Here is a 26,164-nt window from a genome sequence, read left to right as displayed (position 1 = left end):
TTAATGATCAGTCTAAGAAAGACAGAGTTATTGTGGGAGACTTCCAGGGCTGTGATCAACAGGAGATGGTACAAATTAGAAAGATCTTTGGGGAGGAAGGGAGGGAGTGAAGGGAAGGGGAAATATATTCAGCTTGGAGCAACTGTATGATGTATCATTTGAGTTAATTTCTAACAGGTTTACCATAAGACTGTTTCAGGATTAGCAGAAGTATATGAATACAAACAGAATATATATTATGTCAGATTAAATGTATAAAAGTATTACCATTGCCTGGAATCCAAGTTCTTCAATTCCCTTAAAAGTTTGGAGTTTTTCTTCAGCAAATGGAAACTTTTCCTGTTTGACAAAAAAAGTCTTGATTACATTTTCAATTCTGGATATAAAAACCATGGTAGCAACAATTAACCTCTGTTGGAAAAAGGGTTTAATCTACTAGAAAATTGAGAAAATAGTGGAGTTTTGTTTTGCAGACAAGATTAACAGAGGCAAAAAAAAGGCACAGGTGTGAACAGCAATCTCCTTCTTGCTGTGGGCACGTTGCACGGTCACCATTAAGAGGTGTAAGCTTTTAATTTACGGGAAAGCACGTCAAAGATGTGGCTCTGCGAGGTGGACCTTAGTGAAAACAGCTGGGCACCTTTACCCTGTGGAGAGGAGATTAAGTCTCTCTAGACTCCGCAGTGCTTTTAACTGTGCTCTTTCTCTCTTTGAGTAACGAGCCAGCAGCTGAGTTACTTAAGGGAAGTAGTCCAACTAGTTAAGGAGGAAGGAAGTAACTCTGGCTCGTACTGCTTGAATTTAAGATGAGAGCAGAGAGAATGCTAAAGAAAAAACAAATAATCAACAGGCTATAGAATAACTTCTAAGAACCCTGCTTCTTGTTTGCGTCTTTCATCTTCTACAGTGCAAACCAGGTAGCTAGTTTCGGTTTGTAGCGTACCTGCGGTCCAAAGAGTTCATGCCAAGGTCATTGAGCAGCAGCCGGCAGAAGTAGAAAGGAGCTTTTGGTTCCTGGTGGGACGGTTCACTCTGGCAGGCAGCCTTAAAGCTCAAGTCAGCATCCCACCTCCTCACCTGCTCCTCCTCCTGCTGCATCTGACGCAAGATTGCCTCCATGATGGCGCTCTCTTGCTCTAAGTTCATGCCATGAGGGGAGGGGGCTGGCTGGTTTAGCCTGAGCTGTGGTACGGGGAGGCATTCTGGGCTGCTGTGGCCCAGGTCCTCCAAAAGCGTGTCCAATATATCCAACCCTTCCTCCTCGTAGCAGTCTGACAGCGAGTCGGAGACTGAGCAATGGTTTTTGTACGGTCCATTTGTTGGAGAGTCAGGCTGGTTTCTGCTGTGAGGGTCATGAGAGGTGGTGGAAAGAGGGCGATCAACTGCTTCAAAAACGCCTGCGTCATCACAGTCGTCATGGTTAGTGCAGTAGAGGATTGCGCCATCCCACGAGTACTTCCCCGAGATGTCGCGGACGATCACACGTACTTGGGAGGAAGATTTGGGGGGCTGTCCGACGGCGGGGGTCTCTGCGGGGATCTGCAGGTAGGACACCAGCGTGCTGTCGTTGAACACAAACAGCTGGAGGTTTGGGCTTTTGAAAACCTCGGAGGACAGCTCAGACGACTCCACATACGGGTTGTCGTGGTTCTCGCTCACGAGGCTGTGGAGAAGGGCCGGGCCGCCGCTCAGCGGGTGGTGACCCAGATGGTTCACCAGGTGGGTCATGACCATCCGTGCTGTCAGGGGAATCAGCTCCATGTTCCGACGGCGCTTTTCTGGGGGGGAAATGATGGCAGGAAGATACAAATACTTAGACAGTCTCTGAAGGAAAACACACGTAAGAAATTGTAAAACATGGTAAACGGCTTTAGCTCACTATGAATATTTCACATCAAAACTATGTATACCAACAATGATGCTAATTTGTGACAGAAGCATTACTGGTTTAATAAAAAGTTTGAATAGATCGACGCAGGTAGAGGTAAACCAACTACCGGGATCATATTTGCCCAGAATAGTTGAATAGCCTAGTTATGCAGTACATCAATCACAGCTTTCTTATTGTGAAAGGTAAGAACAACAGGAAAGGATCTGCTATATGCTACCTTTGTCAAAGTTGACAAGGGTAATACAATTAGCTGTCATCATTTGGACAATGTCATTGGTTAATGCCTTTATTCGGAATGTAAAAGCAAAAATGTTTTTTTTTCTCCGACTGCAGCACCTCTTTTCACCCTCTGTCTGAAACCAGAGCCCAGTCTGCTCTGATTGGTTAGCTGGCCGGCTCTATTGTGATGGTAAACTGCTTATAGATGTCCCGCCCCGTAGCCTATCACGTACAATGTGTTGGAGCTTTACCCAATAGAAGCGCATGTGTTACATAGTGATGTCACTATGTTACGGATGTTAACAATGGAGTCCAATGGAGGCGTTTCAGGCGGGGGGAAGGGTTTGGTGTGTGTCGGAGAAACACTTTGTGACCTAGCTTTAGCAGACGATTTACATGCACAACATATATAACACACTACAGGAAAGGGACCGTTTAAAGTACTAATGACATAAACGACACACTGAGAAACAATTGGCGCACTAATTGAATCGCCTGAAAAAAACGGCATCAGCGTTAAGGCCTATTAAATAATCAAACGCACACTTTGCTAACCGTATCCCAAAAGCCCCATGTTTGTGTGTAGACAAGCTATCATCTCAGTTAGCTCGTTTTTATACAAAGCCAAATCTCATTTATGATTACTAATAGGTGTACTTTATTCATTTCTCACAATAGCTTGGCCGGCACACCTCTAAGTAGGTATCTAATCAAAAGAGACAACTTTGAAAAGCCCATTGAGTCTTCTTAGAATGGACAAGCGTTGAGACTGGCTGAGTGCTAATGAGAACCACCATCTTTGCAGGCTGCTCAATAGGACTCTACTTAGTGAATTGCATTTATGTAAATGCACAGGTTTTTAGTCCCAAGCGAAAGGCATGCGGTGCTTTATTCTGCAGTGATGTGGGAAAAAACAAGGAGATGCACTCTTACATTGTGACAGTGCTATCAATACCATCATCCCCCATCAAAGCGGAGAAAGCTCTTTAGAAAGCAGGCCAAGCTGCATTAGAGATGCACTAGCCCTTTGATGTGACTTGATCAATATGAGGTGGGGGACATGAATATAACCAGGCCGGCTCTCTTTGGTTTGCCCCTTTGAAAGTGTTTTGTTATTTCTACTAAGAACATGGGCACCAGAAACAGAGAGGTGTGGTGAAATGTTTCAGGCAAAAGCTCCTGTTCAAATTTCTTACATTGTTTCAGTACACTGCATTTTGTATTTGGGCTCAAAGGACTTTTCAGAAGTTGAGGACATGGGGCAGAGAGGAATACATTGCCTAATGGAATCACAAGGTCACAACAAAAGAAGAAAAAAACCCCATAATGGGTCTTCTCTCTAGGGCTGAGTACTAATGCGAACATTCCATTCCCTGTGATGGTTGATTTCCTTTTCATACTTTTAATAAGATATTGACATTTAATGGAGAGGCTCCAAATGGATGGGCTTTTCAGACCTTGCTTTTCCCTCTAATCCTTTTTTTGGGGATATTTTTTCTGTGGTCTGTGGTCAGAAGCACAGGAACGGAAATGAAGAAGTGTGTCCCAAAATTGACCAGAGATAGTCCTCTAAGCAGTGATGTGACAGATATCAGACACACACACACACAAATGCACACGTCCTATACAACCAATAAATGGCCATTGCCGTTTTATCTGCCAGCCCAGTGCAATCTCGTGCACAGCGGGGGGTAAAAAGGGGGAATCAGGAAGGCTCCATTTCCTTACCCTCAGCGACTGTGAGCAGGTTGCCGAAGTCGGAAGAGGTTGTCTGGGAGGGTGGGGGCTCGAAGCTCTTAACCTGACCCAACATGAGGTCATAGTCGGGCGACAGGTCCGACAGACTGAGCAGGTAGTGGCTCTGTTGGGTGTGCAGGGTGGAGCCCGACACACAGCAGTGCAGCACCTGAGGAAGAGCAGGAAAAGGGGTGAGGATTCAGATGGAATGTGCCATCATTTCTAATCTCGTGCTACATTATAAACCCATCAGAACTCTCAGGTCTTCTGGGACGGTTCGGCGTTCTGTCCCCAGAATCAGAACTAAACATGGAGTTCCAAATATCTGGAACAAACTCCCACAAACCTGCAAGTCCGCTGCAACTCTTTTTTTTATTCAGGTTCTGGCATAAACATTTTTTTTTTCCTGCTTTTTATTGAACTATTCCTATCTTACACTGCACTGTTACTTTTATGCATGTATTTTATGCCTGTGTTATTCTATATTACCTTCTTTTATGATTTTCTTATTTTCTCTTTGCTTTTAATTGGCTGTTTTGAAATGCCATTTTAAAATGTGTATCCGCTGCACATTTCCTATTGCTCTTAATATCTTTTTATTTTTGTAAAGCACTTTGAATTGCCTTGTGTTGACAGTGATAGGCAATGACTGAACTTGAACTTCGATATATAGTGTGTGCGTGTGTTGTGAGACGATGCACAGTGACACTCCTGCAGGCCTGCTCCAGAGTGACATGATCCAGGAGCATGAAAGGGGAATATAAGTTGCATTTACATCATAAGGCAACGGAAGGAGGGAGTGAGGTAGGGACGGGGGGGGGGGAGAGAAAAGAGAGGGGACTTTATTGCCACTAATCCATTTCTCCTGTGATGTGTGAGTGTATCGATCTACATAACAGATGGCAGAGCATCCGTTGGCAGGGCTAGATAAGGCGCACTGGGGCAGTTGATTACAGCCATTGGACAGGTTTACACTGTTTGATTTAATTAAGACTTTATCCCTGTGCTCAGCTCCCACCACAAATATGCACACACACACAAACACACAAACACACAAACACACCTGTATACTGTATAATCCGAGTGGAGGTGAGGCGCCGCGTATGAGAGGGTGAAACATATGCCTAATGTATGTAAATGAGGGGGGCCTCTCATTCAGAGTAGAGCAACTTGGGTAAAGCCATGCGAGGGCTAATCCCATTCAGTACACACATACGCTCCATCTTGGCTGAGAGACGCTGTGAGAGGCAGCCTGGCCCTGCCATCTGAAACAGTATTGTGTGGGGCAATGTAGACAGTATGTGGATGATTCTGCCGAACAGACCTCTGGGTGCATGGGGGGGAGGGATTGTGAGGCTTGAGGCTGAAAAGACCTGAACCAAACAGCTGCTACACCAAAGCCCCAAAGAGCTTCCTCAGTGGAGAGGTGGAGAGACAGAAAGGGAGGAGGTTGGTGAGGGGGGGGGGGACCCACAGCTGTGCTTGACAACTAAGTGACTGCACTTTCGCATAGCAACAGTTCCTGGAAAGTAACGCGCAGTGCTTACTGTAGTTGGAGGAGGCACATATGGATGCATGAGTATTACGCCTGTGTACACACATACATCCAATCATAAAAACGCAAACAGAGACATACAGGTGTGCACGTGGACAAATGGACCTGTTCTTGCTTTCTTCCCCTCACATAAATACACACACACTCACACACAGAGACGCGTAGTGCAGCTGGCTGCCGGGGAAGCGAAAAGAGCAGATGGAGAAGCTAGAGCAGATCTCCAATGAGCTCTAATGCAATGTTGCTTTATACATCGATCTGCATGTTGTTAAAAACTTTTTCTCAGAACCAATAGCCTGACAACCTTTTCATTAGGTGGGTACCATTCTTGTGCTTGATGTGTTTGGTATTTAACAAGGTTTTTTTTTTTTTTTTTTATCTGAAATTGTAATTAAAGGAAGGTGAAGCATGAAAAACCCTCCCTGCTACCTTCTCAGTGACACTAGCCAGTGATGCAATAAAAGGGAGATGTTTCCAATTAGGGAAGCTATTCTCCGCTCGCTGTAGAGAATAATCAGCAGCCGAGGTATCTGCGGAGAAGTATAGATTTCAGTCCTGACATTGCATTAATATTGTCATACCTTGCGATGCCCTTGCCTAATATATTATTTCCAATGAAACCCAGAGGGGCCATTGTCTTTTGTTTAGCTGATAGACAACCAATCACGCCTAATTGTCTTTGCTTTCATAGCAGCTGCAGTCGCTCTCATATTAAGACATATTCCATTCAAATCTCCAGGACAAGCGTTTATAGCCCGAGCTTATCAACTGGACAATGGGTCCTGTTTGAATAATTGGACCATTTCTTATCAGGGGTGACATCCTTACAAAGATCTGCCGTTGACCGCATCTGCCCAGACAGGAGGGAATGAATAATACCTCCTTCATTTGTGCCTGAAGCTTGGCCCTCTTCCTCAGGGTCAGACTATAAAATACAAGGCTAGTGGGACAGATACACTAGAGCAACTAGAGTGGGTACTGCATATTTTTAAATTCATAATACAATTTATATTTGTAAATGCAGTATGCTACTACAAAGCAAGTTGTAAGGGTTTCCTGCATATGATAAATGGACAGTGTACGTCGGCTATGGCGGTTTCTCTTATGCTGTGCCACTATGATGTTAAATGAGGCATAGTCATGAGGTCACGGTGGAGGTGAGTCTAATTAAAGTGGCAAGCCCATTTTGTGGGTAATAGAGGGGGGGGGGGGGTCAAAGCTGGAGTTATTGTGTTTGCGGATGAAGACTATGTATTATTCAGAAGTTATCGGAAATCAGCAAGAAGCTAAAGTGGCCGTTCTTCAAAAGAAATGTTGCCCCCCCCAGCTGCCAGGGAGGCTACCCACCCTGTAGATGTAGTCCAGCAGCGGGGCCTTATGGGATGTGCGGTCCTCCGGAGAAGGCATGGTGATGGGTTCCAGCAGCAGGCTCAAGGGAACAGCCATGCACCAGTCCAACAGGCAGAGCAGCAGGGACACCATCAACTGAGGAAGTGAGAAACACATGTTGGTCATCAAATAAAACAAAAACAAGTGTATATAGCAAAAAAGGAGCTGTGCAGTTCCTGAGAAACATTTCCGATATTACGTCATATCGGACGCAAATCTGGATCAGCTCCGTTGTAGCCCCGTTTTTAGAGATTTGGGTAAAAAGAGAGAGGGTTTTATTTTTCTGACGCTGCGTGAGTTCCCCGACACACCGGGGACACATATTTATGTATAAAAGACATCAAAAAGTGCATTTTGCATGATAGGTCCCCTTTAAGCAAATAGAGGAGAGCAGCAAAAAAAAAATACAGAGCTAGACAGATATAAACAAACATTCCTCTGCAAATGCTTCATTCCAACATGATTGATCAAGGGCCTTTAGATCTCAGCCGTGTCCCCTCCTTTCAAACATGTACCTTTTTGTCTGCCTCCACTGTTGAGTGCTCCGCGCTCGGCAACAAAAAGGCTATTGTGGCCACAAAGATCTGTGTTGGGACAAAACAAGGCGGAAGATAATTGGATGACACACTCCTATTCATCAGCTGAGTCAGGGCTGTGTGCTCAAATGGATGTGAAGCCAAGGGATGTGGAGTATGCATATTTGTTAGTAAGACTTTTGAATTCTAAGTGACTTGATAGGAATTTCTTACTTATGAATATATGTTCTCGGAGACCTCTAATGGCTACTGACAAAACACTGTGTGTGTGTGTGTGTCTGTGTGTGTGCGTGCGTGTGTATGTGTGTGCGTGCGTGTGTTACCTCAATGATTTTCTTAGGTAGAGTGGGCTCCAGCCTCTGGAGATGTTCCCAGTGAGAGATGAGCAGCTGGAACACGTCACAGGCCACTTGAGCCACTGCTTTGTTTCCAAACTGCACGAACAAACAAGTAAAGGACGGGACACAAACAGTTCAACGATGCATAGCTTATTTTATAATAAGCTGCATTAACATACGGAACATTTTAGACATTTAACAAATATTTTAATGCTATACATGTACATTCTCGGGCCAGGGGAACGCTTGTTATTGCATCTGCCTTGACATTTTTGCTCTGGCACTATATACATTCAAAATATATCAGATTTTCTTCTAAGGCATTGTGTTCTTAATTGGTGCTAGCTGGTCCCTAATTTCTCAATCTAAGCTATTTGAAAAAGCATTAAATCAAGCATATAAGTCAGCATCAAGTGTCTGTTTAAACTGTCCAAATAAACACATACTAAATAGGAACACTGGAGCCTTTTACAATGTTCATAATCTGTGAGATCAGATTCAAATCATCTAAATAGAAAAATAAACTTTAAAATGCTCAAAATGCTTAAATGTGACCTAGGATTCATTTTTAGAACTAGGATACAGATGGAACAATATTTCTTATATTTACATTAAACTATGCCTGATTCCATACTGTAACTTAATAAATCAAAGTTAGTAAATATTTGTTATGACGTCTTGATGCCGTCTAAACATACAGGAAAAAAAACATGTATTGACATATTTGAGAACTTTATATTTACACATAAGCACAACATTAATGAGGCTCTATTATGCTATGTGTGTGTCTCCTGTAGTGTGTTATAAAGGTTTTAGTGCATGTAAATGGTCTGCAAAGGCTAAAATCCCAAAGTTCCCTCCCTCCCTTCTCTCCCAGACCAAAGGTTGGAAACAGGGAAAGGGACATACATGGCTGGTTGAAAAAGGGAACAAGTTCTAGGCACAAGCTGAGCATGACAACAATCTGAGTAATAGCCCTTATATTTAGTTTTTCACTTACATGCATATATTTAGCATAATTGAATTTCCCCTCCAAACAATGACTTATTTTCTCCTGACTGATTGCAGGAAAGAATTGAGTTGTTGACCATTTTCTTTCAAATGTGAATTTCTTTAGTGATTTGAAATTCTTTGTGGAGAAATAGAATTTCCCATTTCTTCCAGCTGAATGCCTTTCAACATGTAACAAGGACAGACAATGTGGGGAGTGCAGAAATGGCCAAACACAAAAAGGGGCCCTGAGAGTTCAGCACCTGCTTTTCGAAAAGAGACTCTCAGTGCCACTCTTCCCCATAGATCCCCCACCCAGCCTATACCCTCTATTTTGGGGCTGGCGGAGTCTGTGTGTCAAGTTGTACAGGGGAGTGATTACTGCTCCATTAGGGAAGGGGGGGGGGGGGGGGGGGGGGGGGGGGGATGCTCGAGCAGGAAGCTGGGAGATGTAGCTGCTTAAATTGGCCCACATCTACTGAGAGCGAGCAGCCTGGAAATTACACCACCGCCCAAAACACTATTCCATGAAGAAAAAAAAAAAGCGACAAAAAACAGCCACCAGTGATTTTCTGCATCTCTTCACTCAGGGAGGAAAGAGGGCTCTTCCAAAAATATGGCCATGAGTCACATCACTGAACATGTTTTATTCTCACACTTTCTGTCCACTCACTATGTTGAAATTGTTCTGCAGTCCTTTTATGTAATCAACTATCATTTCTGATAGAGCTAAACACTACAGTGCTCATGTGGTAAAACGAAACATTTCTGAGATGAAATCAGGGCTTCGTGCATCAATTTGTTTAAGACACTGCAGCCGTCAGTGATTTATCCTATTCAGAATTGTTGCCAAAATTAAAATGGTCAACAGTGCGCTTGTTTGTTAGAAAATCAAACTGAACACATAAGTTACAGGGTATCAAACTGCAAATGAATACATGGTGTGATGTGAACTGACCTTTAGTGTTACGCCCAGCACATTGATGGCATCTTTAACCTGGTGGTGGATGTTCTTCTGCGTCAGCTCCTCACAAACCCACAGACCCAGAGTGCACACAGCAATGCACCTGAATGACAGAAGATCAAGAGAGAAGCAGAGTAAAAAAAAACTATTCAACCTCTAAAATCTCCAATTTGTTCTCCGAGGTGATAAGCGGCAACAGCAGGTGTTATTTGGATCTCACTTTGTTTGTGAGGCAATAGCCTCAACTCGGCATAGCCTCAACTCCCATTGTGTTACTTGATTTAATAGACACTTCGTAAGGAAAATCTTCAGAGTTATAACTTTAAGGACACAAATTATTTCTTTGTTAAATAGGCTTGAAAACCCCTTTTCCGTACTGTTTATAAGATAGATAGATAGATAGATAGATAGATAGATAGATAGATAGATAGATAGATAGATAGATAGATAGATAGATAGATAGATAGATAGATAGATAGATAGATAGATAGATAGATAGATGGATGGATAGATGGATAGATGGATAGATAGATGGATAGATACTTTATTGATCCCAATTTGGGAAATTATTTTGTTTCAGAAGAAGAATCATTGTGTTCAGACATAAAATAAAGATACTTAAAAAGTGGAATAGAGAATCAACAACTACACATTAAAAGTGAAAGTGAAATGAAAACTATTATATCAAATATAAACAATATTAACAGTATACAAATTATGGATTAATAAATTGTTCTAAAAAAGTCATAAATACTGCAGTTAGTAGCAGGAATATATGCTTACAGTACAGGAGCATATACATACTTGTATATACATAGTACATACATAATGTAAGTAAATGCTCTGATTCAATGCACATTATAATAGTAAATATCTATATGTGTGTAAAAACACATCGCCCTCAAACTAACAAAAATAAATAGCCAATGTAATCTAATATAAAATAAGCATTGATATATTGCCGATCATACCTGGCTCCTTCACAGTGTTCCCTTGTGGCCATCTCCAGGAGGATGTTCACCAGGTAATCCTGAACAGTAAAGAAAACATGCTAAATGTATATATTCTCAAAATACACGTTATTCTATCCATCTACATTATTGGGGTTATTAACTGTGAAGATCGGATATAAGAATCAAACAGTATCATGCTTAACGTTCACATTTTAGGAGACTTGCATGGGACTAATCATTTACAGTTAGCTGTTATGTGACATGTCTCTAAATATCATTACCACATGTTGAACATTCACCTTGATATCCTCATTTCCTACGATGATGTCATCAGAGCCGGGCACACGCTGCAGCACAGGAATCTGGAGGTAGAGGTTGGGGAAACACACCAGGGAGCCCAGGATTGTCTGAGCCTCCATCCTCGGAGCCTGGAAGGGATGGGGGGGGGGGAAATAAACAAAAACAGGCTATCATTCATTCCCTAAAGCTACAAGAAAACAACCCAGTTCCAGGAAGCAGGAAGGTGGCTATCCGGGGGAAAAGGATTGGAGGGATCCTGCAGAATTAATTCCGTCTTTATTCACGATTCTGCTGAGGCTCAACAGAGTCTCTTGACACATGGTAGCGTTGGACAACAACATGACTGATTAAATGCGCGATGGATGCCGCTCGTAAGCAGATTCAGCTTGTATTTGTAATTATCTGGCAACCAAAACAGAAGGAAGCAACATATAACTGTCTGGAAATCATTGGGAGAAGTACGATAGGGAGGCTGTGGCTCAATAGGGAGGCTGTGGCTCAGTGGATAGTGTGCTGGACTTGGAATTAGGGGGTAGCAAGTTCGAGTCCCACTGCAGTCAGCATGTCGTTGTGTCCGTGGGCAAGACACTTCACCTCAAATTGCTCCTGTGGGGATTGTCCACAGTACTGAATGTATGTAAGTCGCTTTGGATAAAAGCGTCTAACAAATGACATGTAATGTAAGAGATAGTCAACATTCTGGACATTTTATCTTATTTGTCTCCCCGACAAAATGAGGTGGTCCATTTTTTGGGGGTTGTTTGGAACATTTGGACCTTCATAAGAAGTTCTGGAAGGCTATCGACCGTACCCGTTTTATTTTCTTCCGTTTTTTGGTCGTGATTGTTTATATTCCTGTTCTGTCTGATATTCATTTGGATTGTAAATATATAATCAATACAATATAAAAATAATAAAACAAAGAAATGCAGTGGCAGCAGTATAGGCTAAAAAGGCATTTCCTTTTGTTTAATATGTATGGTACAATGTCATTTTCTTATTGTGCCATTAGTAGGGATGGGTATCGTTAAGGTTTTAACAGTACTACTACTTTTATCGATACCGCTTATCGGTCCGGTCTTTTAACGGTACTCTTATCGGTTCTTTTGGAGAGAAAAATGAGGTAAACTAACTATATGTTGTATGTCAGGGACTACGGATGGAAATTAGCTCAAAGCTAAAATCCGGCATATTTACACTTGAAGCATTATTTGTCTAAAGTGTTCATTAATGTGCATTGTCCCTATTCAAATAAACAATTAAATGAAAATTAACAAATTGTGAACAAAACTAACATTGCTTTTTATTTAAATGAAATACATAATATTTCACATCAACAACAACGTTTTAACAAATCATATTAAATAATCTGATGACAGAACTGTGAACAGAATGGCTGAAACTTTAACAAACTAAATAACTCAGTTACCTCTAATCATTAACCCATGTTTGAATCATTGAGTTAGCTCCGTGTGTTGCTGCTAGCATACATAATATACCTGACGTGGAAACGTTACTCGTGGATGGGGCTACAGAGCTACTAGAGAGACAGTCGAACCCGGTGCATTTCTCCGTCTGAACGTGGTGCACTTTTGCAAGATGTTTAGACAAATTGCTCGTGTTACCGCCCTGACATGCTAAACTCTTATTGCACTTTAGGCAACGAGCGAGACGGGTAAAGTTTAACCACACCTCGGAGCGCGTTCTCTCCGCCATCTCCTCCGTGTGTGTGTGTTGCTGCATGTAGCAGCTGCGTGTGTGTAAACTGCCCCGCCCCCTCGCACACAGGCGGGGGAGAGAGATCTCTCGTCTGGATTGGAGAGATCGAAAATACAAAAAATTACGCATTTTGCAGTCTTTTTGCATATTAGAAACGGAGTTGGCGACACTAAAACTGCAATATAATGTTTGTGTAGCAATAATATACATGACATATTTTTTAGATGTCTCCAGTACCGATAAAAAGACCGATAACGTCGGAGCTTAACGGTACCACGGTCTTTAATAATTCAGCCCCGGGGCCCGTTTAATACCGGGGCTCGGTACCCATCCCTAGCCATTAGGCTATTTACTTTCAAAAGATTGAGGAAAACTCAGGATGAATAATATATTTCAATAAAAATAAAAATATGTTTGGTATTCATTTCAGTCAAAGTTGCAAAGTCTTACAAAGAAGAAGAAGGAAAAAGAAGAGAAAAATACGTTTTTATCCAATTTATAACTACTGGATTAAAAATAATAATAATAATGAAAGACCCATTAGATACAAGAGAGTGAGTGAATCATTGACACATTTATTAAAGACCACCATGTATGAGGAGGAACTCTGGTTTTCTTTTTTTAGTTGGGACATTCCTGAAAACGTATAAGTAGATATAATATTTAACAACATTTTTAAGGTTGAGTTTGAATCTCATGACAAATGTAGATGTGGAGAGTGTGTGCGTACCTCTGAGGAGTCAGATCTGAGGACGCGGGCAGCGGCAGTGATGAAATCTCCAACGAGCATGGTGAAGCCGGGCAGGCCGAGGAAGAAGAAACGTGGAGAGCAGGCACGGATGATGGTGTTCAAAACATCCTGATGACATGCATACACAAATACTATTAATAGGAGGCAAACTATATTTTCCCCGTATGCATTATTATGATAATACCCATCCACCAATGACTCAACATGCTACAGGAATAAACAGAATCACCCATCTGCAATTTCTTACAGTCAACAGGATTTTGTGAATTTGGTATGAGCACATGGTCTTGTTTCGGTGGGGGAGGGAAGCAGAAATATTTGGCAAATGGGCCACCATGTGAGAGGGAGAAAGCTTTTTCCTCCGACAGCTAGGATAAGCATTTTAAATGTGTTGGGGAGAGTAAGGTACTCAACAGCACATGTCTGTAAAGGACAGAAAAAAACAGAAAGCGAGGGCAGCAGATGGATCGTTCACAGAGGATAAGAGAAAGAACAAAAGACCTCAACTTTGGTCAGTCCTATGTATATACACACAGGCAAACCTGTAATTAAAGCAGGAAACAAAGTATTGTTTCGCCGAGGTACAGGCGGCTATGTGGCAGATGGGTGCTCTTACAACACTTACACATGCTGCGCTGCACAAAGTGCTGAAGTATGTACAGTGAAATACCATGCTGGAGCGCGGAGAGCTCTTAACAGGTTTTCCATTACATATATATAGATATATATATATAGAACGGGAATGGTTCTCTTTACTCTGCAATGACACTCTAAAACATATTGGTATCAGAATGCACCTTATCAGAGAGGCAGAGAGATTGTTCCCTCTCTTATCTGAGACGTGCGTATGTGTGTACAAAGGCAAGGTCCAGGCTGGAAACACCTGCCGTCTTGGCCATAAACTTGTGTAAATCGGACAGTTCAAACATCAGCGTTTCTAGCTGAACCGTAGGGCACCTTAGCAAACACACACATGCACACAGTTTCGGTCTCTTGCACACACACTGCGCCAGCTCTATCTGGGACATTAATCACCTGAAGCTTTGGTAAACAGAGAGTGCAGGTGAACAAAAGAGGAAAAGAATAAAAACGCAGAGGCAATCCAACATGGTGCACCGCATGTGGAAAATTGGTGGGTAGAGCTTTAGGAATCGAGGGCCCATTTTCCCCTTATTTTGTTGGTAATTGACCTTTGAAACATAATGTGCACTGCAGACAGAGGTAATTAGCATGCGACAAACTGATGTTGATTGCCTGAAATGAGCATTTTAGGAGGAAGCCACAGACGTAGAATGCAAAGTGTTTTTCTATTGTATGTGTAAGTAGGGGAACCTGATTTGAGGTGTGTGTATAGAAATGGGATTTTGAGCCCCACATGTAGCCGTGTGCTGGCAGGAGGAACGGCCCCCTGTGTCAACAAAAGGTGCATTAACGTGACTCTGAATAGAGCCACCTCAGGCCTTTTCATTTGGTCTTCCGCCTCGAAGGGAATCACGCTCTTTCCACCTGCCGGCCCTTGAGGTGACGGGGTTCAATCCAGTATCTGGTATGTAAGGTTTTTTCCTGGTTTACAAAACACGAGGCACTTCCAGTAAAGTATTGGCCAGATTTCCTGTTGCAATTGCTATCATCACTATGAATATGTGGGGGTTTCCCTACACAAGCTGTTAGGAAGGGATATATAACCCACCTGCATAACTACAAGGCCAGCGGTTTAATCAACAACCACGTGTGTGGCTAACGGGGTCAACTGGCACATTTTAATCTCTCAGTGTGTGACTGATACATGACCTCTTTGCATTTCTTTCAAGAGACCCTTTCATGCTTTTTGGGGGGTTCTGTTCCCTTATCTGTAGTGTATTATAGGTTTGTGTGCAAGTAAATGGTCTGCAAAGGCTAAAAACTAAAAGTTCCGTCCAGAGGGAGTTTCTCTCCCACACACTCCCCTCCTGACTGAAACCCCTCCATTGGACTCCTTTGTTTACTTCTGTAACAAAAGGTACATCACTTTGTAACACATGTTTTTCTAATGGCTAATGCTCAAACACATTGAACGTGATAGAGAAGTCCGGCTCCTTAGTCTAAGTGGTTGACCAATCACAACAGAACCAGCCAGCTGACCAATCAGAGCAGACTGGAATCTGGTTTCAGACAGAGGGTGAAAAAAGGTGTTGCGAAACAGGCAGTATAACAGAAATAAAGACCTTTGTGAACATTAAAGCATGTAAACTAGGGGTGTTGAAATTAATCATTTCTACGATGCATCGTGATGTGGACGTGGACGATTCTGCATCGATGCAGGGACTGAACATAATTGATTATAGCATAGTAACGTTGCTTCCTGATCTTCCGGCCGTGGCTTGACAATAACGTTTTTTCTGTCACACGAATATCAAATCGGTCGGTGACGCAGAGATCAGGGAACAGACGTGACAGCGGCACAGCGACTCCAAACACGGAGCAGTCTGCTTTATCCACCAACACAAGCACCAGTCCAGAACCAACGGCAGAATGACGCGCTCTGAATCAGTCCGTGTCGCTGCGGCTCAGAGACACACATCGATTTATGTTTTTGAAAAACACTCGTTGTCGTCATGTCAGGTTTTTGGTGGATTTAATTAAGTCTTGGATTGCAGAGTATGAATGTCCTCTTGCTATTTTCAGACGATAATTACGTGTGTAAAGTTTGTGAAGGCAGGAGGAAAGCTTCCGCGATCACCGTCTCCTCTGTTCCTCCAAACCCCGCCCCCTCCCTGAAAATAATGAGTGACAGGCTGATAGTAACCTGATAGAAACTTTATTATTCACTTAATCACTGATTGAGATATGATGAAGCTAACTTAAAGTGGACCTATCATGCTATATTTAAATGATATATTGTAGGGCCATACCTATATAAAGGTATATGTATACGTTTCTTTTTTCAAAATACCAAACAGATCATGCATTTTAGCCATGCCTCATTTCGCTCTATGTGCTGTTTGCTGTCTACGGGGCTGATTCTGTGAGCTGCAGCTGACCACGCCCCCCTGCAGGAGAGGGAAGCCGTGCTCTGATCAAGTCAAGAGGGGGAGAACAAAAGATCTCCGTCCTCCGTGTTTTATTATATTGTTATAGGCCTATAGAGTCGTTATTCATTTGTTTTAAAGCTCAATAAATAACAAAGAAGACCTTTTACCGGCACTTTTCTAATTTTGTCCGGAAGATTTCAACTTTAACGGACATCTTGACCGGCGAAAGAAACTGAAACTGAAACTCTGCCGCACGGTCCCCTCGTTCCTTGGAAGAGGCGGAGAGGTGGGTGTTTGTCATCTGCTGGTGGACTAACCGGAGAGAATTACAGTGCTTGCCTCGACGGGGAGGGATTGCATTGAATTAAAGTAGCGGGAGCAAACGCTTGCCTCGGGGAGGGAGAAAAAAAGCCACAGCGGAGAATAAACAGAAGGGTAACCATGGTAACTATGGGCGGGAAGTCTTCTTCGCTGCTTTTGTGGCAGACTACAGCGCCACTTACAGGCCTGGCATATGTACTACAGCGTCTCCAGCGCTTTCGAGCGGCAATGGCCGGCCGTGGCCCAACCCCACATTCCCCTGATAGGTGGAGAGTTGGCCCAATAGCCGTAGCGCCACTTCTGTGACGACATAGAAGTGTTCAAATCTGGATCAGTTTTTATCAGATCCGTTGCAGCCCCTTTTTTAGAGATTTGGGTATGGAGGAAAATAGAGAGGGTTGTGTTTTCTGACACTTGGTGAGTTCCCTGGAACACCGGGGACACATATTCATGTATAAAAGATGTACAAAAGTGCATTTTGCATGATAGGTCCCCTTTAATCTCCTACAATCATGGGATTTATGTAATAGTACAACAGAGAATGTAAGTGTGCACCCACATGCAGTATTTTTGTTTTTATATGCTGTTGTAAATACTCCTGTTGTCTGCTGTGTTCAGACTCAAGTCATGTTTGTGATGCCACATTCAGGACATTCAGTGTCCTTTTTGGAGCAGAAGACCGTTGCTAGAAGCTGCAGCTAGACTGCAGAAGTATTAGTTTTTGAGGATGGAACAATTTCACACACAGATGCTAGAGCTATACAATTGGTTTAATTTGGTTTAATGTCAAGACATTTATGTTATTGATTTCTGACGCACTTTATAAATAATAAAAAAGGGAGTTCATATTTATCTTACTGCATGTATTCATTGATGAAAAAGAAGCCATGTGCAGTAATATAGAAAATTGAGGATGCAACGCATTGTTATGCATCGTGATATCGAATCGAAGACAGGATAATTGTAATCGACTCGTGAGACCAGTGAAGATGCACAGCCCTAATGTAAACATGTCACGGTAGAGGCACAACATATCAATATTAACCTGAAAATGAGCATTATAGGCCCTCTTTACAAAGATTTGGTCTGAAAGCCCAGGTGAGGAAGTATGTCCTTCCACTAATACCTGGCGAGTTAAATGTTAGTTTGAGCTAGATTATCTGGTGTGTTAAGAACACACCAGATAATCTCTCAACAAATAATTATGTAATACATCATTTTTTTATCTAAACACGAGCATACCTCACACAAAATGCCGTTGACTATTGCAGTCCAGACAGTAGACCTATTAGATAGATTACTGCCTTTGTGCTTTGCCGTGCCTTTGTGAGACCCTGACCAGAGGATGACAGCCAGGACAATAGCCTTGACCCTGGCACTCTGTCAGATGGAGGCAGAACCCCTCCAAAGGAAGCTGTCATTTCTCTAAGCTTAGGTGAATTTAATGTTGAGGATTGACACTGGGCTTCCCCCTGTTGTCTATAAAACAAAGGCTGTTTAGGGCACCTTTTTATTTCTTGATAGACAGGTAGTCTCAAAATAATACTGGACCTGTAAACTGTAATATTTTAAGATACACATGTACACCAGAGAATAACGACAAAAACAAAACCATTTTTTAAACGTACTATTTGCAGTATCATGTAAGATGCAGTCTGTACTGATGGCTACTTTTATGCAAGCTAATTGAAATAAGATTGCATGAAAAATAAATATTTTTACGTGTATGACGGATTTGGAAATGTGTATGTTTTTTTTCCTGCTTTTTTATTTTATTTGGGTGGGGGTTTCGGGTGAAGACAGAGAGGAAAGAGGAGGGGGAGAGTAAGAGCCACTTTCTTATGTTAAGCAGGCGTGCGGCTGTCCTCTATTGTGTGGCGTGAGGACTCTTTTCTCCGGCCAATTTGAGCATGCTTCAGTGGCCAGCCTGGCTCTGGCCCCCCCGACGCATTATACAGAGCCACAACAAAAGCTGGAGAATGTAGCCTCGTCCCTCAATGTGCCCCCCTCATTGCTCTACACTGCACTACGTTCCCCAGGCTCCCCTCCCGCTCCTTCACACACACTTGCGTACACACACACACACACACACATACACACACAGGCAGGCCGGCCTACTCCGGGCCCCTGGCCGACGTGTCAGTCCAACGGAGCGCGACAGACGTCAATCCTTAATTAATCACGTATACGCGGCAGGGGCTCAAAACATTATTTAACGACATGGAAAACATTCTAATAAGCTTGTCGCACTGCCAAGGCGCAATAGAAACCAAGCCAGGAGGGCATTTATACTCAAACACACTTGCATCCAAAACACCCCCCCCACCCACACACACTTTTATCCCCGTCCTTTGTTTTGGGGGGACTCCATTCATCTCCACTCAGCTTCGTCTGGGAGGAATGGAGCAGGGCCAGATTTAAATACAAGGAAGGGTGTGGCTAAAGGAGGAGGAAGATGCCAAAACACTGAAGCATTCTTCATCACCACTGGTTGGCACGCTGTTTTCAAAATCAACTGCTGAACAGTAGCTTTAATTGCAGGACCTATATGACCCCTAAATCCTGGGAGGTACAGTCTGGCACAAGACATATATTTTGTGTGGATAATAATCCAAGGGCTACCTGATTTACACCAACAAATAACAGGTGAATATGACATCATTTCACACAGGAAAAAGTAGAAGTCAAATTGGGACTTCAAACCTTAATTGTACAGTTTTTAAAAACAGGACCAATGCAAATGCATCACATGGGTTTGACTGGTTTGCCATCTACTGGTTAGTAAAAGCACAACTGGCAGCCATACTGTGGGCGCCCCCTGCTGGCTGTACCTGGTCGTTGCTGGTAATGCCTTTGTGCATGGTGTGGTAGAGGTGCACCAAGAAGTCACTGTTGGGGAGAACATCCTGGTGCCGGGTCATCATCTCACAGATCAGCTTGAAGGCCTGCAGCTTCCCAGCCTTGTACTCAGATGGCAGCATGGTGGACTGTAGAGGGAGGGGGGGGGGGGGGGATAATGAGGTCAGTATTATCATGACGAGCTGAAAACTGTTATCTATTATGATGAGAGGATTCGAGATGTATATATCGATTTTGTCCAATTTTGAAAACACTGCAGTTGCTTGTCTCTATTAATGAGGAAAATTCTTTATTTGAATATCACATATAACGTTCTTGTTTTTTTGTTGTTAATGATACAGTCGATAAGTCAATGCTAATTAAAACATTCTTAGTCACACTGTCTGTCCTGTCCTGTTCATAACGTGTTGCTGCTAATCAAATTGCCTTCTGAGCATTAGGGCACTTCCCCCAAGAAAACACATACAACATATTGTACTTAAATGATAAAGACATATAGATGAGGTTAGAAAAAATGAAATAACTATAATGATTAATGAGAATGCTTTGGATTATGGACATGGTAATATCCAAACGTTCTCTAAACTTTTTTGCAATTTTTTTTCTTTATGCCTGCAGGTATTCCATTATTGTTGTCATAATTGTTGTTTTGTGAATATTGTCTGCTGTGCCTGTGTGTTGTCGATACCCTAAAGAGCCAGGAGGCCAGCATTCGAAGAGGAGGGATGTAGTCGGGCAGGGGAGGAGACGACTGGTTGTCCACACTAATCCCGAGGTTGTCCCGGATCTGTAAGTCACTTTCAGTCAATTAACAAAACCAGTGGGAGTAATCTTTATGTGAGAAAGTAAAGGGTACAAAAGGCTTCTGTGTTAAAATTCCACAATATTACCTCAAATAAAAAGGCACCATATCATAAACATGATTTTCAATTATTGGACATGCTTTGTCTTTGCAACAGCTGACAGGAAGTAAAAAAGAGAACCAAGCTATGCAAGGCTTTACGTTTGTGGTCCTGTCTGCTTTACCTTGGCCAGCTTATGCCAGAGCTCATAAAGGCAGTAGAAGACCTTGGCATGGATTCTTGGGCAGCGGATGCAGTTGACATCTCCAAGGATACCCAAAATCCTCCTCCACAGGACAAAGGCCGAGTCAGCATGCCATCCAGTCAGTGTCCCACCCGCAATTATGCTGACGTCATCAGCCAGACACTCACTACTGTCTGCATGGTCAGAGAGAGTTCGGGGTGAAAATACATTATTACGTAAAATGTTCATTTGTAGCTGACAGTAAATTATAAAAAGTAAATTATAATACATTTTAAAGAAGTAATAGGATTCAGTCAACAAATGCACAACACCTTTTATAAAAGTATTTTAAATTGAGATACTCGTCTGTAATACATAAAAGAAATTAACGTTCAATGCCGTACTGTAATTGTGTGAGCGGTTGTTGACAAAATCCTCTTTTTCCCAAATGCAGCAAAATACTCAGTTATGTGGACACTCAAACAGAATCAAGGATAGAAACACTTTTGGGAAACAGAGGAGTCACATGCATCATCCAAATGAAGTCAGGTTGAACTGTTTGAGGACAGCGCCACCAAGTGGGCAACAGGAGACCGATGGGAAGGGAAGGGAAGGGAAGGGGAGTACTGGTCAGGAAGGAGACACAACAAGTGAAAGTGTGCGTAGAAGATCTGAAGTGATAATTAAAAGAAAGCCGTCTCAACTCTTTGAGGCTCAATCAAAGTTGGACTTGCTAAATGCTAATTTGGTTCCAAGGAAAACCATTTTTAAATGTTGTGCATTTAATCAAGTCAAGTGGAACAAAACAACATGGATAAATGTAGTGTAAGTGAAGGAAGTAAAGGTAAGGCTGGAGAAATGTAGAGCATGGAGAGTCAATGGTATATGAGTCTATATGATGAGTAGCAGCTAGGGAGCAGTACCCAGGTGGTGTGGCATGTGTAAGACAGACTGATGCATGGTGTCGTCCATGGGGCACTCTGTGTGCACCAGCAGGGCCGGGGAGGCGGGCGGGTGCTGGGGGTATTGGTAGTGGTTGTGGTGGTGGAAGGACGGGGGTGCAGAGTGGGGAGGGAGGAGATACTCGGGACCTAAAAAGGACAAGGGGGAAGGGATCAAATTGGGTTTGAGGAGGGGAGCACAGGGACAACGGAAGAGTGACAACTTCATGATGATCACAATGTGGGACAACACAGACACAAGTTCACATGCAAGGGTGGGGGGGGGGGAACAGAATCTCAACATCAATAATGATTGAGGGGTGGGCACATTTAAAGCTAAAGAGTTTCAGCGATCTTCATTATTTTCCTATCAAAATACAAATGACAGAAATACTTCAGTAGGCCGCTGACCACTCAGCCTTCACAAAATGTCCAAATGAACTCAAACACATACTGTCAGCAGGTTTAAATATGAAATGACTAAGCCAGAGAGGTACTGTAGCAGATACTGATGATCAAGTTTCCTCAGCGGGTCACTCTACCTGGCTAATGCTAATCCATTGTCGCCTCCAGTGAGGTAACTGGAGGCAGCTGGATGGGACACACCTCAGATGAACTCGCTGAACTGCTGAAATCTTTCAACTCATCTTCCATTATTGAGCGTGCATGGCTAACAGCTAATCTGGGGTTAAGTTGTTTGGATTCTAAACAGGGTCAAATTCTACGGCTGTACTGCTAACCCTGTTTTTACCTCTTCCACAGCCGACCTACCTTTGTAGCGGTTTCAGTTTTAAAGCTAGGGGTAGGGTAGTATATACAACTATATAATCCAATGAATTCATTAGTATCAATGATGTCATGCTAGCTTGTCTGGAAAGAGACTAAATATTGCTCCTAAATAAGGCAACATTTCTGAGAGGGACAAAATGGCATTGCTATATTTGCATCAAGATACATATTTGATGAAAGTGGTTTCTCTGGATAACCACAAGTCTAACCTTTACAGACAAGCCAAATTACACTGATTCCATGCAGTTTGGGGCAAGAAAACATGGCTTTTTTTTTTTGTATAAATGTGTTATTATTTGCTTTTTTTAACAATGGTTTCTGCACTAGGGTTACTAAAGTTTTGGAATTGCATAAATTGTGTTTGTCTGGATATCTGACCATTTTGGGAATGAACTAGGCCCAGTTGTATTGATGTTTGATGATGTTCGTCCTCAATGAAGCCCTTTCATTGTAGTGATTTTGGGAAACTTGAGCTCACTGTATAAACATTAGCTGTTTTGAACTCTAGGATAATCACAACTTCATGTTACTTTACAACCACAAACGATATATTTAGGGAATTCAGAGGATATATGGCTGGTTTAAGTACATTGACAGCAGTTTCCAGAACAAATGGGCTTGATATCCAAATGCCAAAAAATGCAAATCTTTCAGAAATCTATTCATTTAAAAAGTTTGCAGCAGGAATGTTTGCGTGGGGCTACCAAGTATTTGTTTCTTAAAGTGGGATTTTGAAGGGATTTTTGCTCATTCTAATAAGTGTTGAATGTTTGAAAATGGTTGAATCCATCACCAAATCTTTGAAAGCATCAACCAAAAGATAGCCGCAACGACTTGACACATAATAGAGCCTGGGCGGGCCGTCACATACTTCCATCATAAAGTCCTAAGCCTTTATAAACTCAACACTTATTTATATATATAATATTTGAATAGGACCAAACAGGTTTATGGTATATGGTACAGAGCGATGGAGTGATATAGGTTAACCTTGCTCTGTATCCTTGTAATTTTTTTCAAACTGATTGTAGTTGATAGACATATTGAATAAATCATGACCCAAATCTGTTCTCTTAGCACTCAAGGTGAACTCTTATCCGTCCCAATACCTGCTAGAGCCTCATTATGGCTGAGCAGCAGACTCCCCTGGCTCTGGGGGTCCGCCGTCACGTCCATGTGAGCCGACTGTGTGGACTGAGTGTCCGCTTCCTCATCAAACGCCTGCCAGGTGACCTCAGCTTCATTGAGGTAGCCGTTGGACGTCTCACTGCTTACACTCTCACCTGGGTGGAGAGAATGAGGTGGATAAAGGACTTAAAGAAGTTGAACACAGAGTAGAAGGAAGGCATTTGCTGTTTAAAGACTGACTCATTAATACATGCAAAGAATGGCCTCTGTTAGATACTTTCATGTTTGATTAACTGATTGAGCAAATCTTCATGTGGATTATATACATTAAAACACAGCGATTATCATATTAGAGTAATAATTAGTGATGTAATCTCTAACTTTTCTCTCTGAGCTTGTGTCTTGCTTGGTTTAACTGTCCCTCAGCAGTGACCTCTGTCTCAGTTGGACTGCTGCTGCGCCGGATGAGGATCTAGGAAAACAGAAACAAACATTTAAGAAAATATGTTTTTATTGATAAATGTTATTTAGTTAATTTAAGACCATATATTAAGAGGATTCTTTTCACCACTGGTGGCTCGTTGCCCTCTCTCTTCCCCTCAGACGTCCTGCTATCAGAGCCACAGGAAGTAGGGGAGCTCTCTCTCTTCTGGGCTGGAGTGTGACAGGGGGTATTTCAAATGGACAAAAAAAGACACAATTAAGTTATCTTAAAAGCTTATATTGTTTTACGACTATCTTTATGTCCTCGACAACACGTGTTCCATTTTAACATCCAGGGACGGACTATCAATGGAAATGGTTTTACTCAATTTATCATTAATACAATAAACGTGAGTTCCTTTTACACTTCTATATGATGTGACACAGTACTACCCAGTCGTATACACTTTAAAAAACAATCACGGCAACACTAACTGTCTTATGTTACACTGTGAAAGGGGCCTATATGGATAACGAGTATTTTTTTTTAACATTAGCTACATCTTGCTGATAATATTGCTGTACTTTAACTTAAGTAACATTTTGAACTCATCACTTTTAAAAAATAATTTCAGACTGTTATATTTCAATTTTTAGTTAGGCTAAGGATATGAGTCTCTTAACCACTGTTGAAATATAGTAAACATTAAAGGATAAACAACTATTGATTTAAGTCATTAGATTGGATTGAATTAAATGATAAGGGGTTGTGATTCATTATAGAGAAACTTTACTGGCAAATGACTTTTCCCTTTGAAGTTAACCAATGGGTTACAGGTAGTTCAGCTAAATCTCTTCTTAAAACAATCCCAGTGCGAGGCCAAGGTTTTAATATCAGAGGTGTCAGGAGAACAATTCAGTGTGTTGTTTGTATGTACCTGGTAAAGTGTCAGAGAGCTGTTGGGTGATGTCGGAGGTGCTGCTGCTACGTGGCAGAGGGCTATCCCCGCCTCCCAGCTCCTCCTCCCCCCCACACTCTGACAGCTGACCCTCATCCACGTCTGACACACAGGAGAACAGAAGAGAGGGAGTCAGGCAGAGACACAAGAGTCAAACAGCATGCACAACACACACCTTCACATCTCATGTGTAGTCTTTAAGGATTTAAAACAGAGTAAAGCTGAAGATTTAACATATTCATGAGAACTTTGGAGATAAATAATGACATGCACACATGCAGTGGTGACGCAGACATACTCTAGTTAAAGACTGTATTTCTACCTAGAGATTTAACACACTTTACAATAAGTAAAACACAGGGCAGTGAAGTTCCTGTTCAAACATAAACCTCTCAGTGACAGCAGACGTGGGAACTGACAGCTTATAACAGATAGTGACAGATGGATTGAAAGGAAGGGCGGAGGTCACAAACACATCAACACACGCAGCTCTCAGAACACACTTTACCTGAGAGTCTGTGAGAGCAAGCAGAGTTACCAGAAGAGATACCAGGCAAGAAAGAGCTCACAGTGTGGAGAAGCATAGGAACGCTTTTAGCATTGGGCAAAGCTTCGTACAGATGAACACAGTTGCTGATGGACTGGCTTCGCTTAGCTTCCATCACGGAAAAAGAAAAGGAGAGGAAAAAGAAAGAAAGGCAGTGGAAACAGAAGAAAAGGGTGAAGGGAAGGAGACAGAATTCAATAACAGCAGAGTACAGAGTGAGTAAATAAAGCACAGCAGATACAGAGTTTGATCTACATATGGTTATACACAGAAATACATTACATCTGATTATGAAGGAAATTATAAATAAGGTTCATAGCAAAAGGAAAATAAATGGAATTACTGTCGGAGTCCAAATGTCGTGTTATCCTATAAGTCATCTTTGTGCATTTTCATTCTAAGCATATTAACTCTCGAGTAATGGGCAAAAATGTCTTAGTTTCATGCAATTAAGTCCAATTGAATTTCCCAATCGGAAACAAATAATTAAATTCAATGTAATAAGAAAAATAAATGGAATGGTTTATCTCAATATAATATCTATTTTTTATATTTTTGTTTTTGGTATACATCACAATTGAGCTTAAGGTGAACCTGATAACCATCCTAAGGCTGGCAGATCAAGAACTGGTTTAACTGGGTCATTGTAACAGTGAAAGCATAATGAGTGCCATAATGATATGACCAGCCTTTTCCCTATTATCAAGACACGATCTCTGAACAATATTAGTTTGAATTTGCATGCAGAAGTAGAGCCAAGTTTTGACAGTTGTCAATGCTGAGGCATTGCCATTGTGTGTGGATAGCACTTCAGGCTT

General features: G+C 42.1%; 1 protein-coding gene across 4 annotated transcripts in view; it reads right to left on the bottom strand.

The window, feature by feature from the left end:
* Positions 1-26,164, bottom strand: part of ralgapa2 (Ral GTPase activating protein catalytic subunit alpha 2) — a 100,511-nt gene that overhangs the window by 35,949 nt on the left and 38,398 nt on the right. For 2 of the 4 annotated variants that reach the window (XM_034125445.1, XM_034125435.1), the window contains exons 17-34: positions 24,779-24,901; positions 23,986-24,071; positions 23,799-23,889; positions 23,399-23,572; positions 21,483-21,650; positions 20,560-20,753; positions 20,222-20,320; positions 19,506-19,661; positions 13,322-13,450; positions 10,872-11,000; positions 10,591-10,649; positions 9,614-9,722; positions 7,651-7,761; positions 7,307-7,375; positions 6,750-6,887; positions 3,839-4,016; positions 944-1,778; positions 268-339 (exon numbers count right to left, since the gene is read on the bottom strand). In XM_034125445.1, coding sequence (XP_033981336.1) covers positions 268-339; positions 944-1,778; positions 3,839-4,016; positions 6,750-6,887; positions 7,307-7,375; positions 7,651-7,761; positions 9,614-9,722; positions 10,591-10,649; positions 10,872-11,000; positions 13,322-13,450; positions 19,506-19,661; positions 20,222-20,320; positions 20,560-20,753; positions 21,483-21,650; positions 23,399-23,572; positions 23,799-23,889; positions 23,986-24,071; positions 24,779-24,901 — 2,920 coding nt within the window. Of the gene's footprint in view, positions 1-267; positions 340-943; positions 1,779-3,838; positions 4,017-6,749; positions 6,888-7,306; positions 7,376-7,650; positions 7,762-9,613; positions 9,723-10,590; positions 10,650-10,871; positions 11,001-13,321; positions 13,451-19,505; positions 19,662-20,221; positions 20,321-20,559; positions 20,754-21,482; positions 21,651-23,398; positions 23,573-23,798; positions 23,890-23,985; positions 24,072-24,778; positions 24,902-25,307; positions 25,455-26,164 lie in introns of all 4 variants that reach the window. The other 2 variants (XM_034125459.1, XM_034125452.1) reach the window with 2 other exon arrangements.

The sequence above is a fragment of the Trematomus bernacchii genome, unplaced genomic scaffold, assembly GCF_902827165.1.
Source record: "Trematomus bernacchii unplaced genomic scaffold, fTreBer1.1, whole genome shotgun sequence".
NCBI classification, from domain to species: Eukaryota; Metazoa; Chordata; class Actinopteri; order Perciformes; family Nototheniidae; genus Trematomus; species Trematomus bernacchii.
The sequence above is the reverse complement of the archived record's forward strand: the minus strand, read 5'-3'. Positions and strand labels throughout refer to the sequence as shown.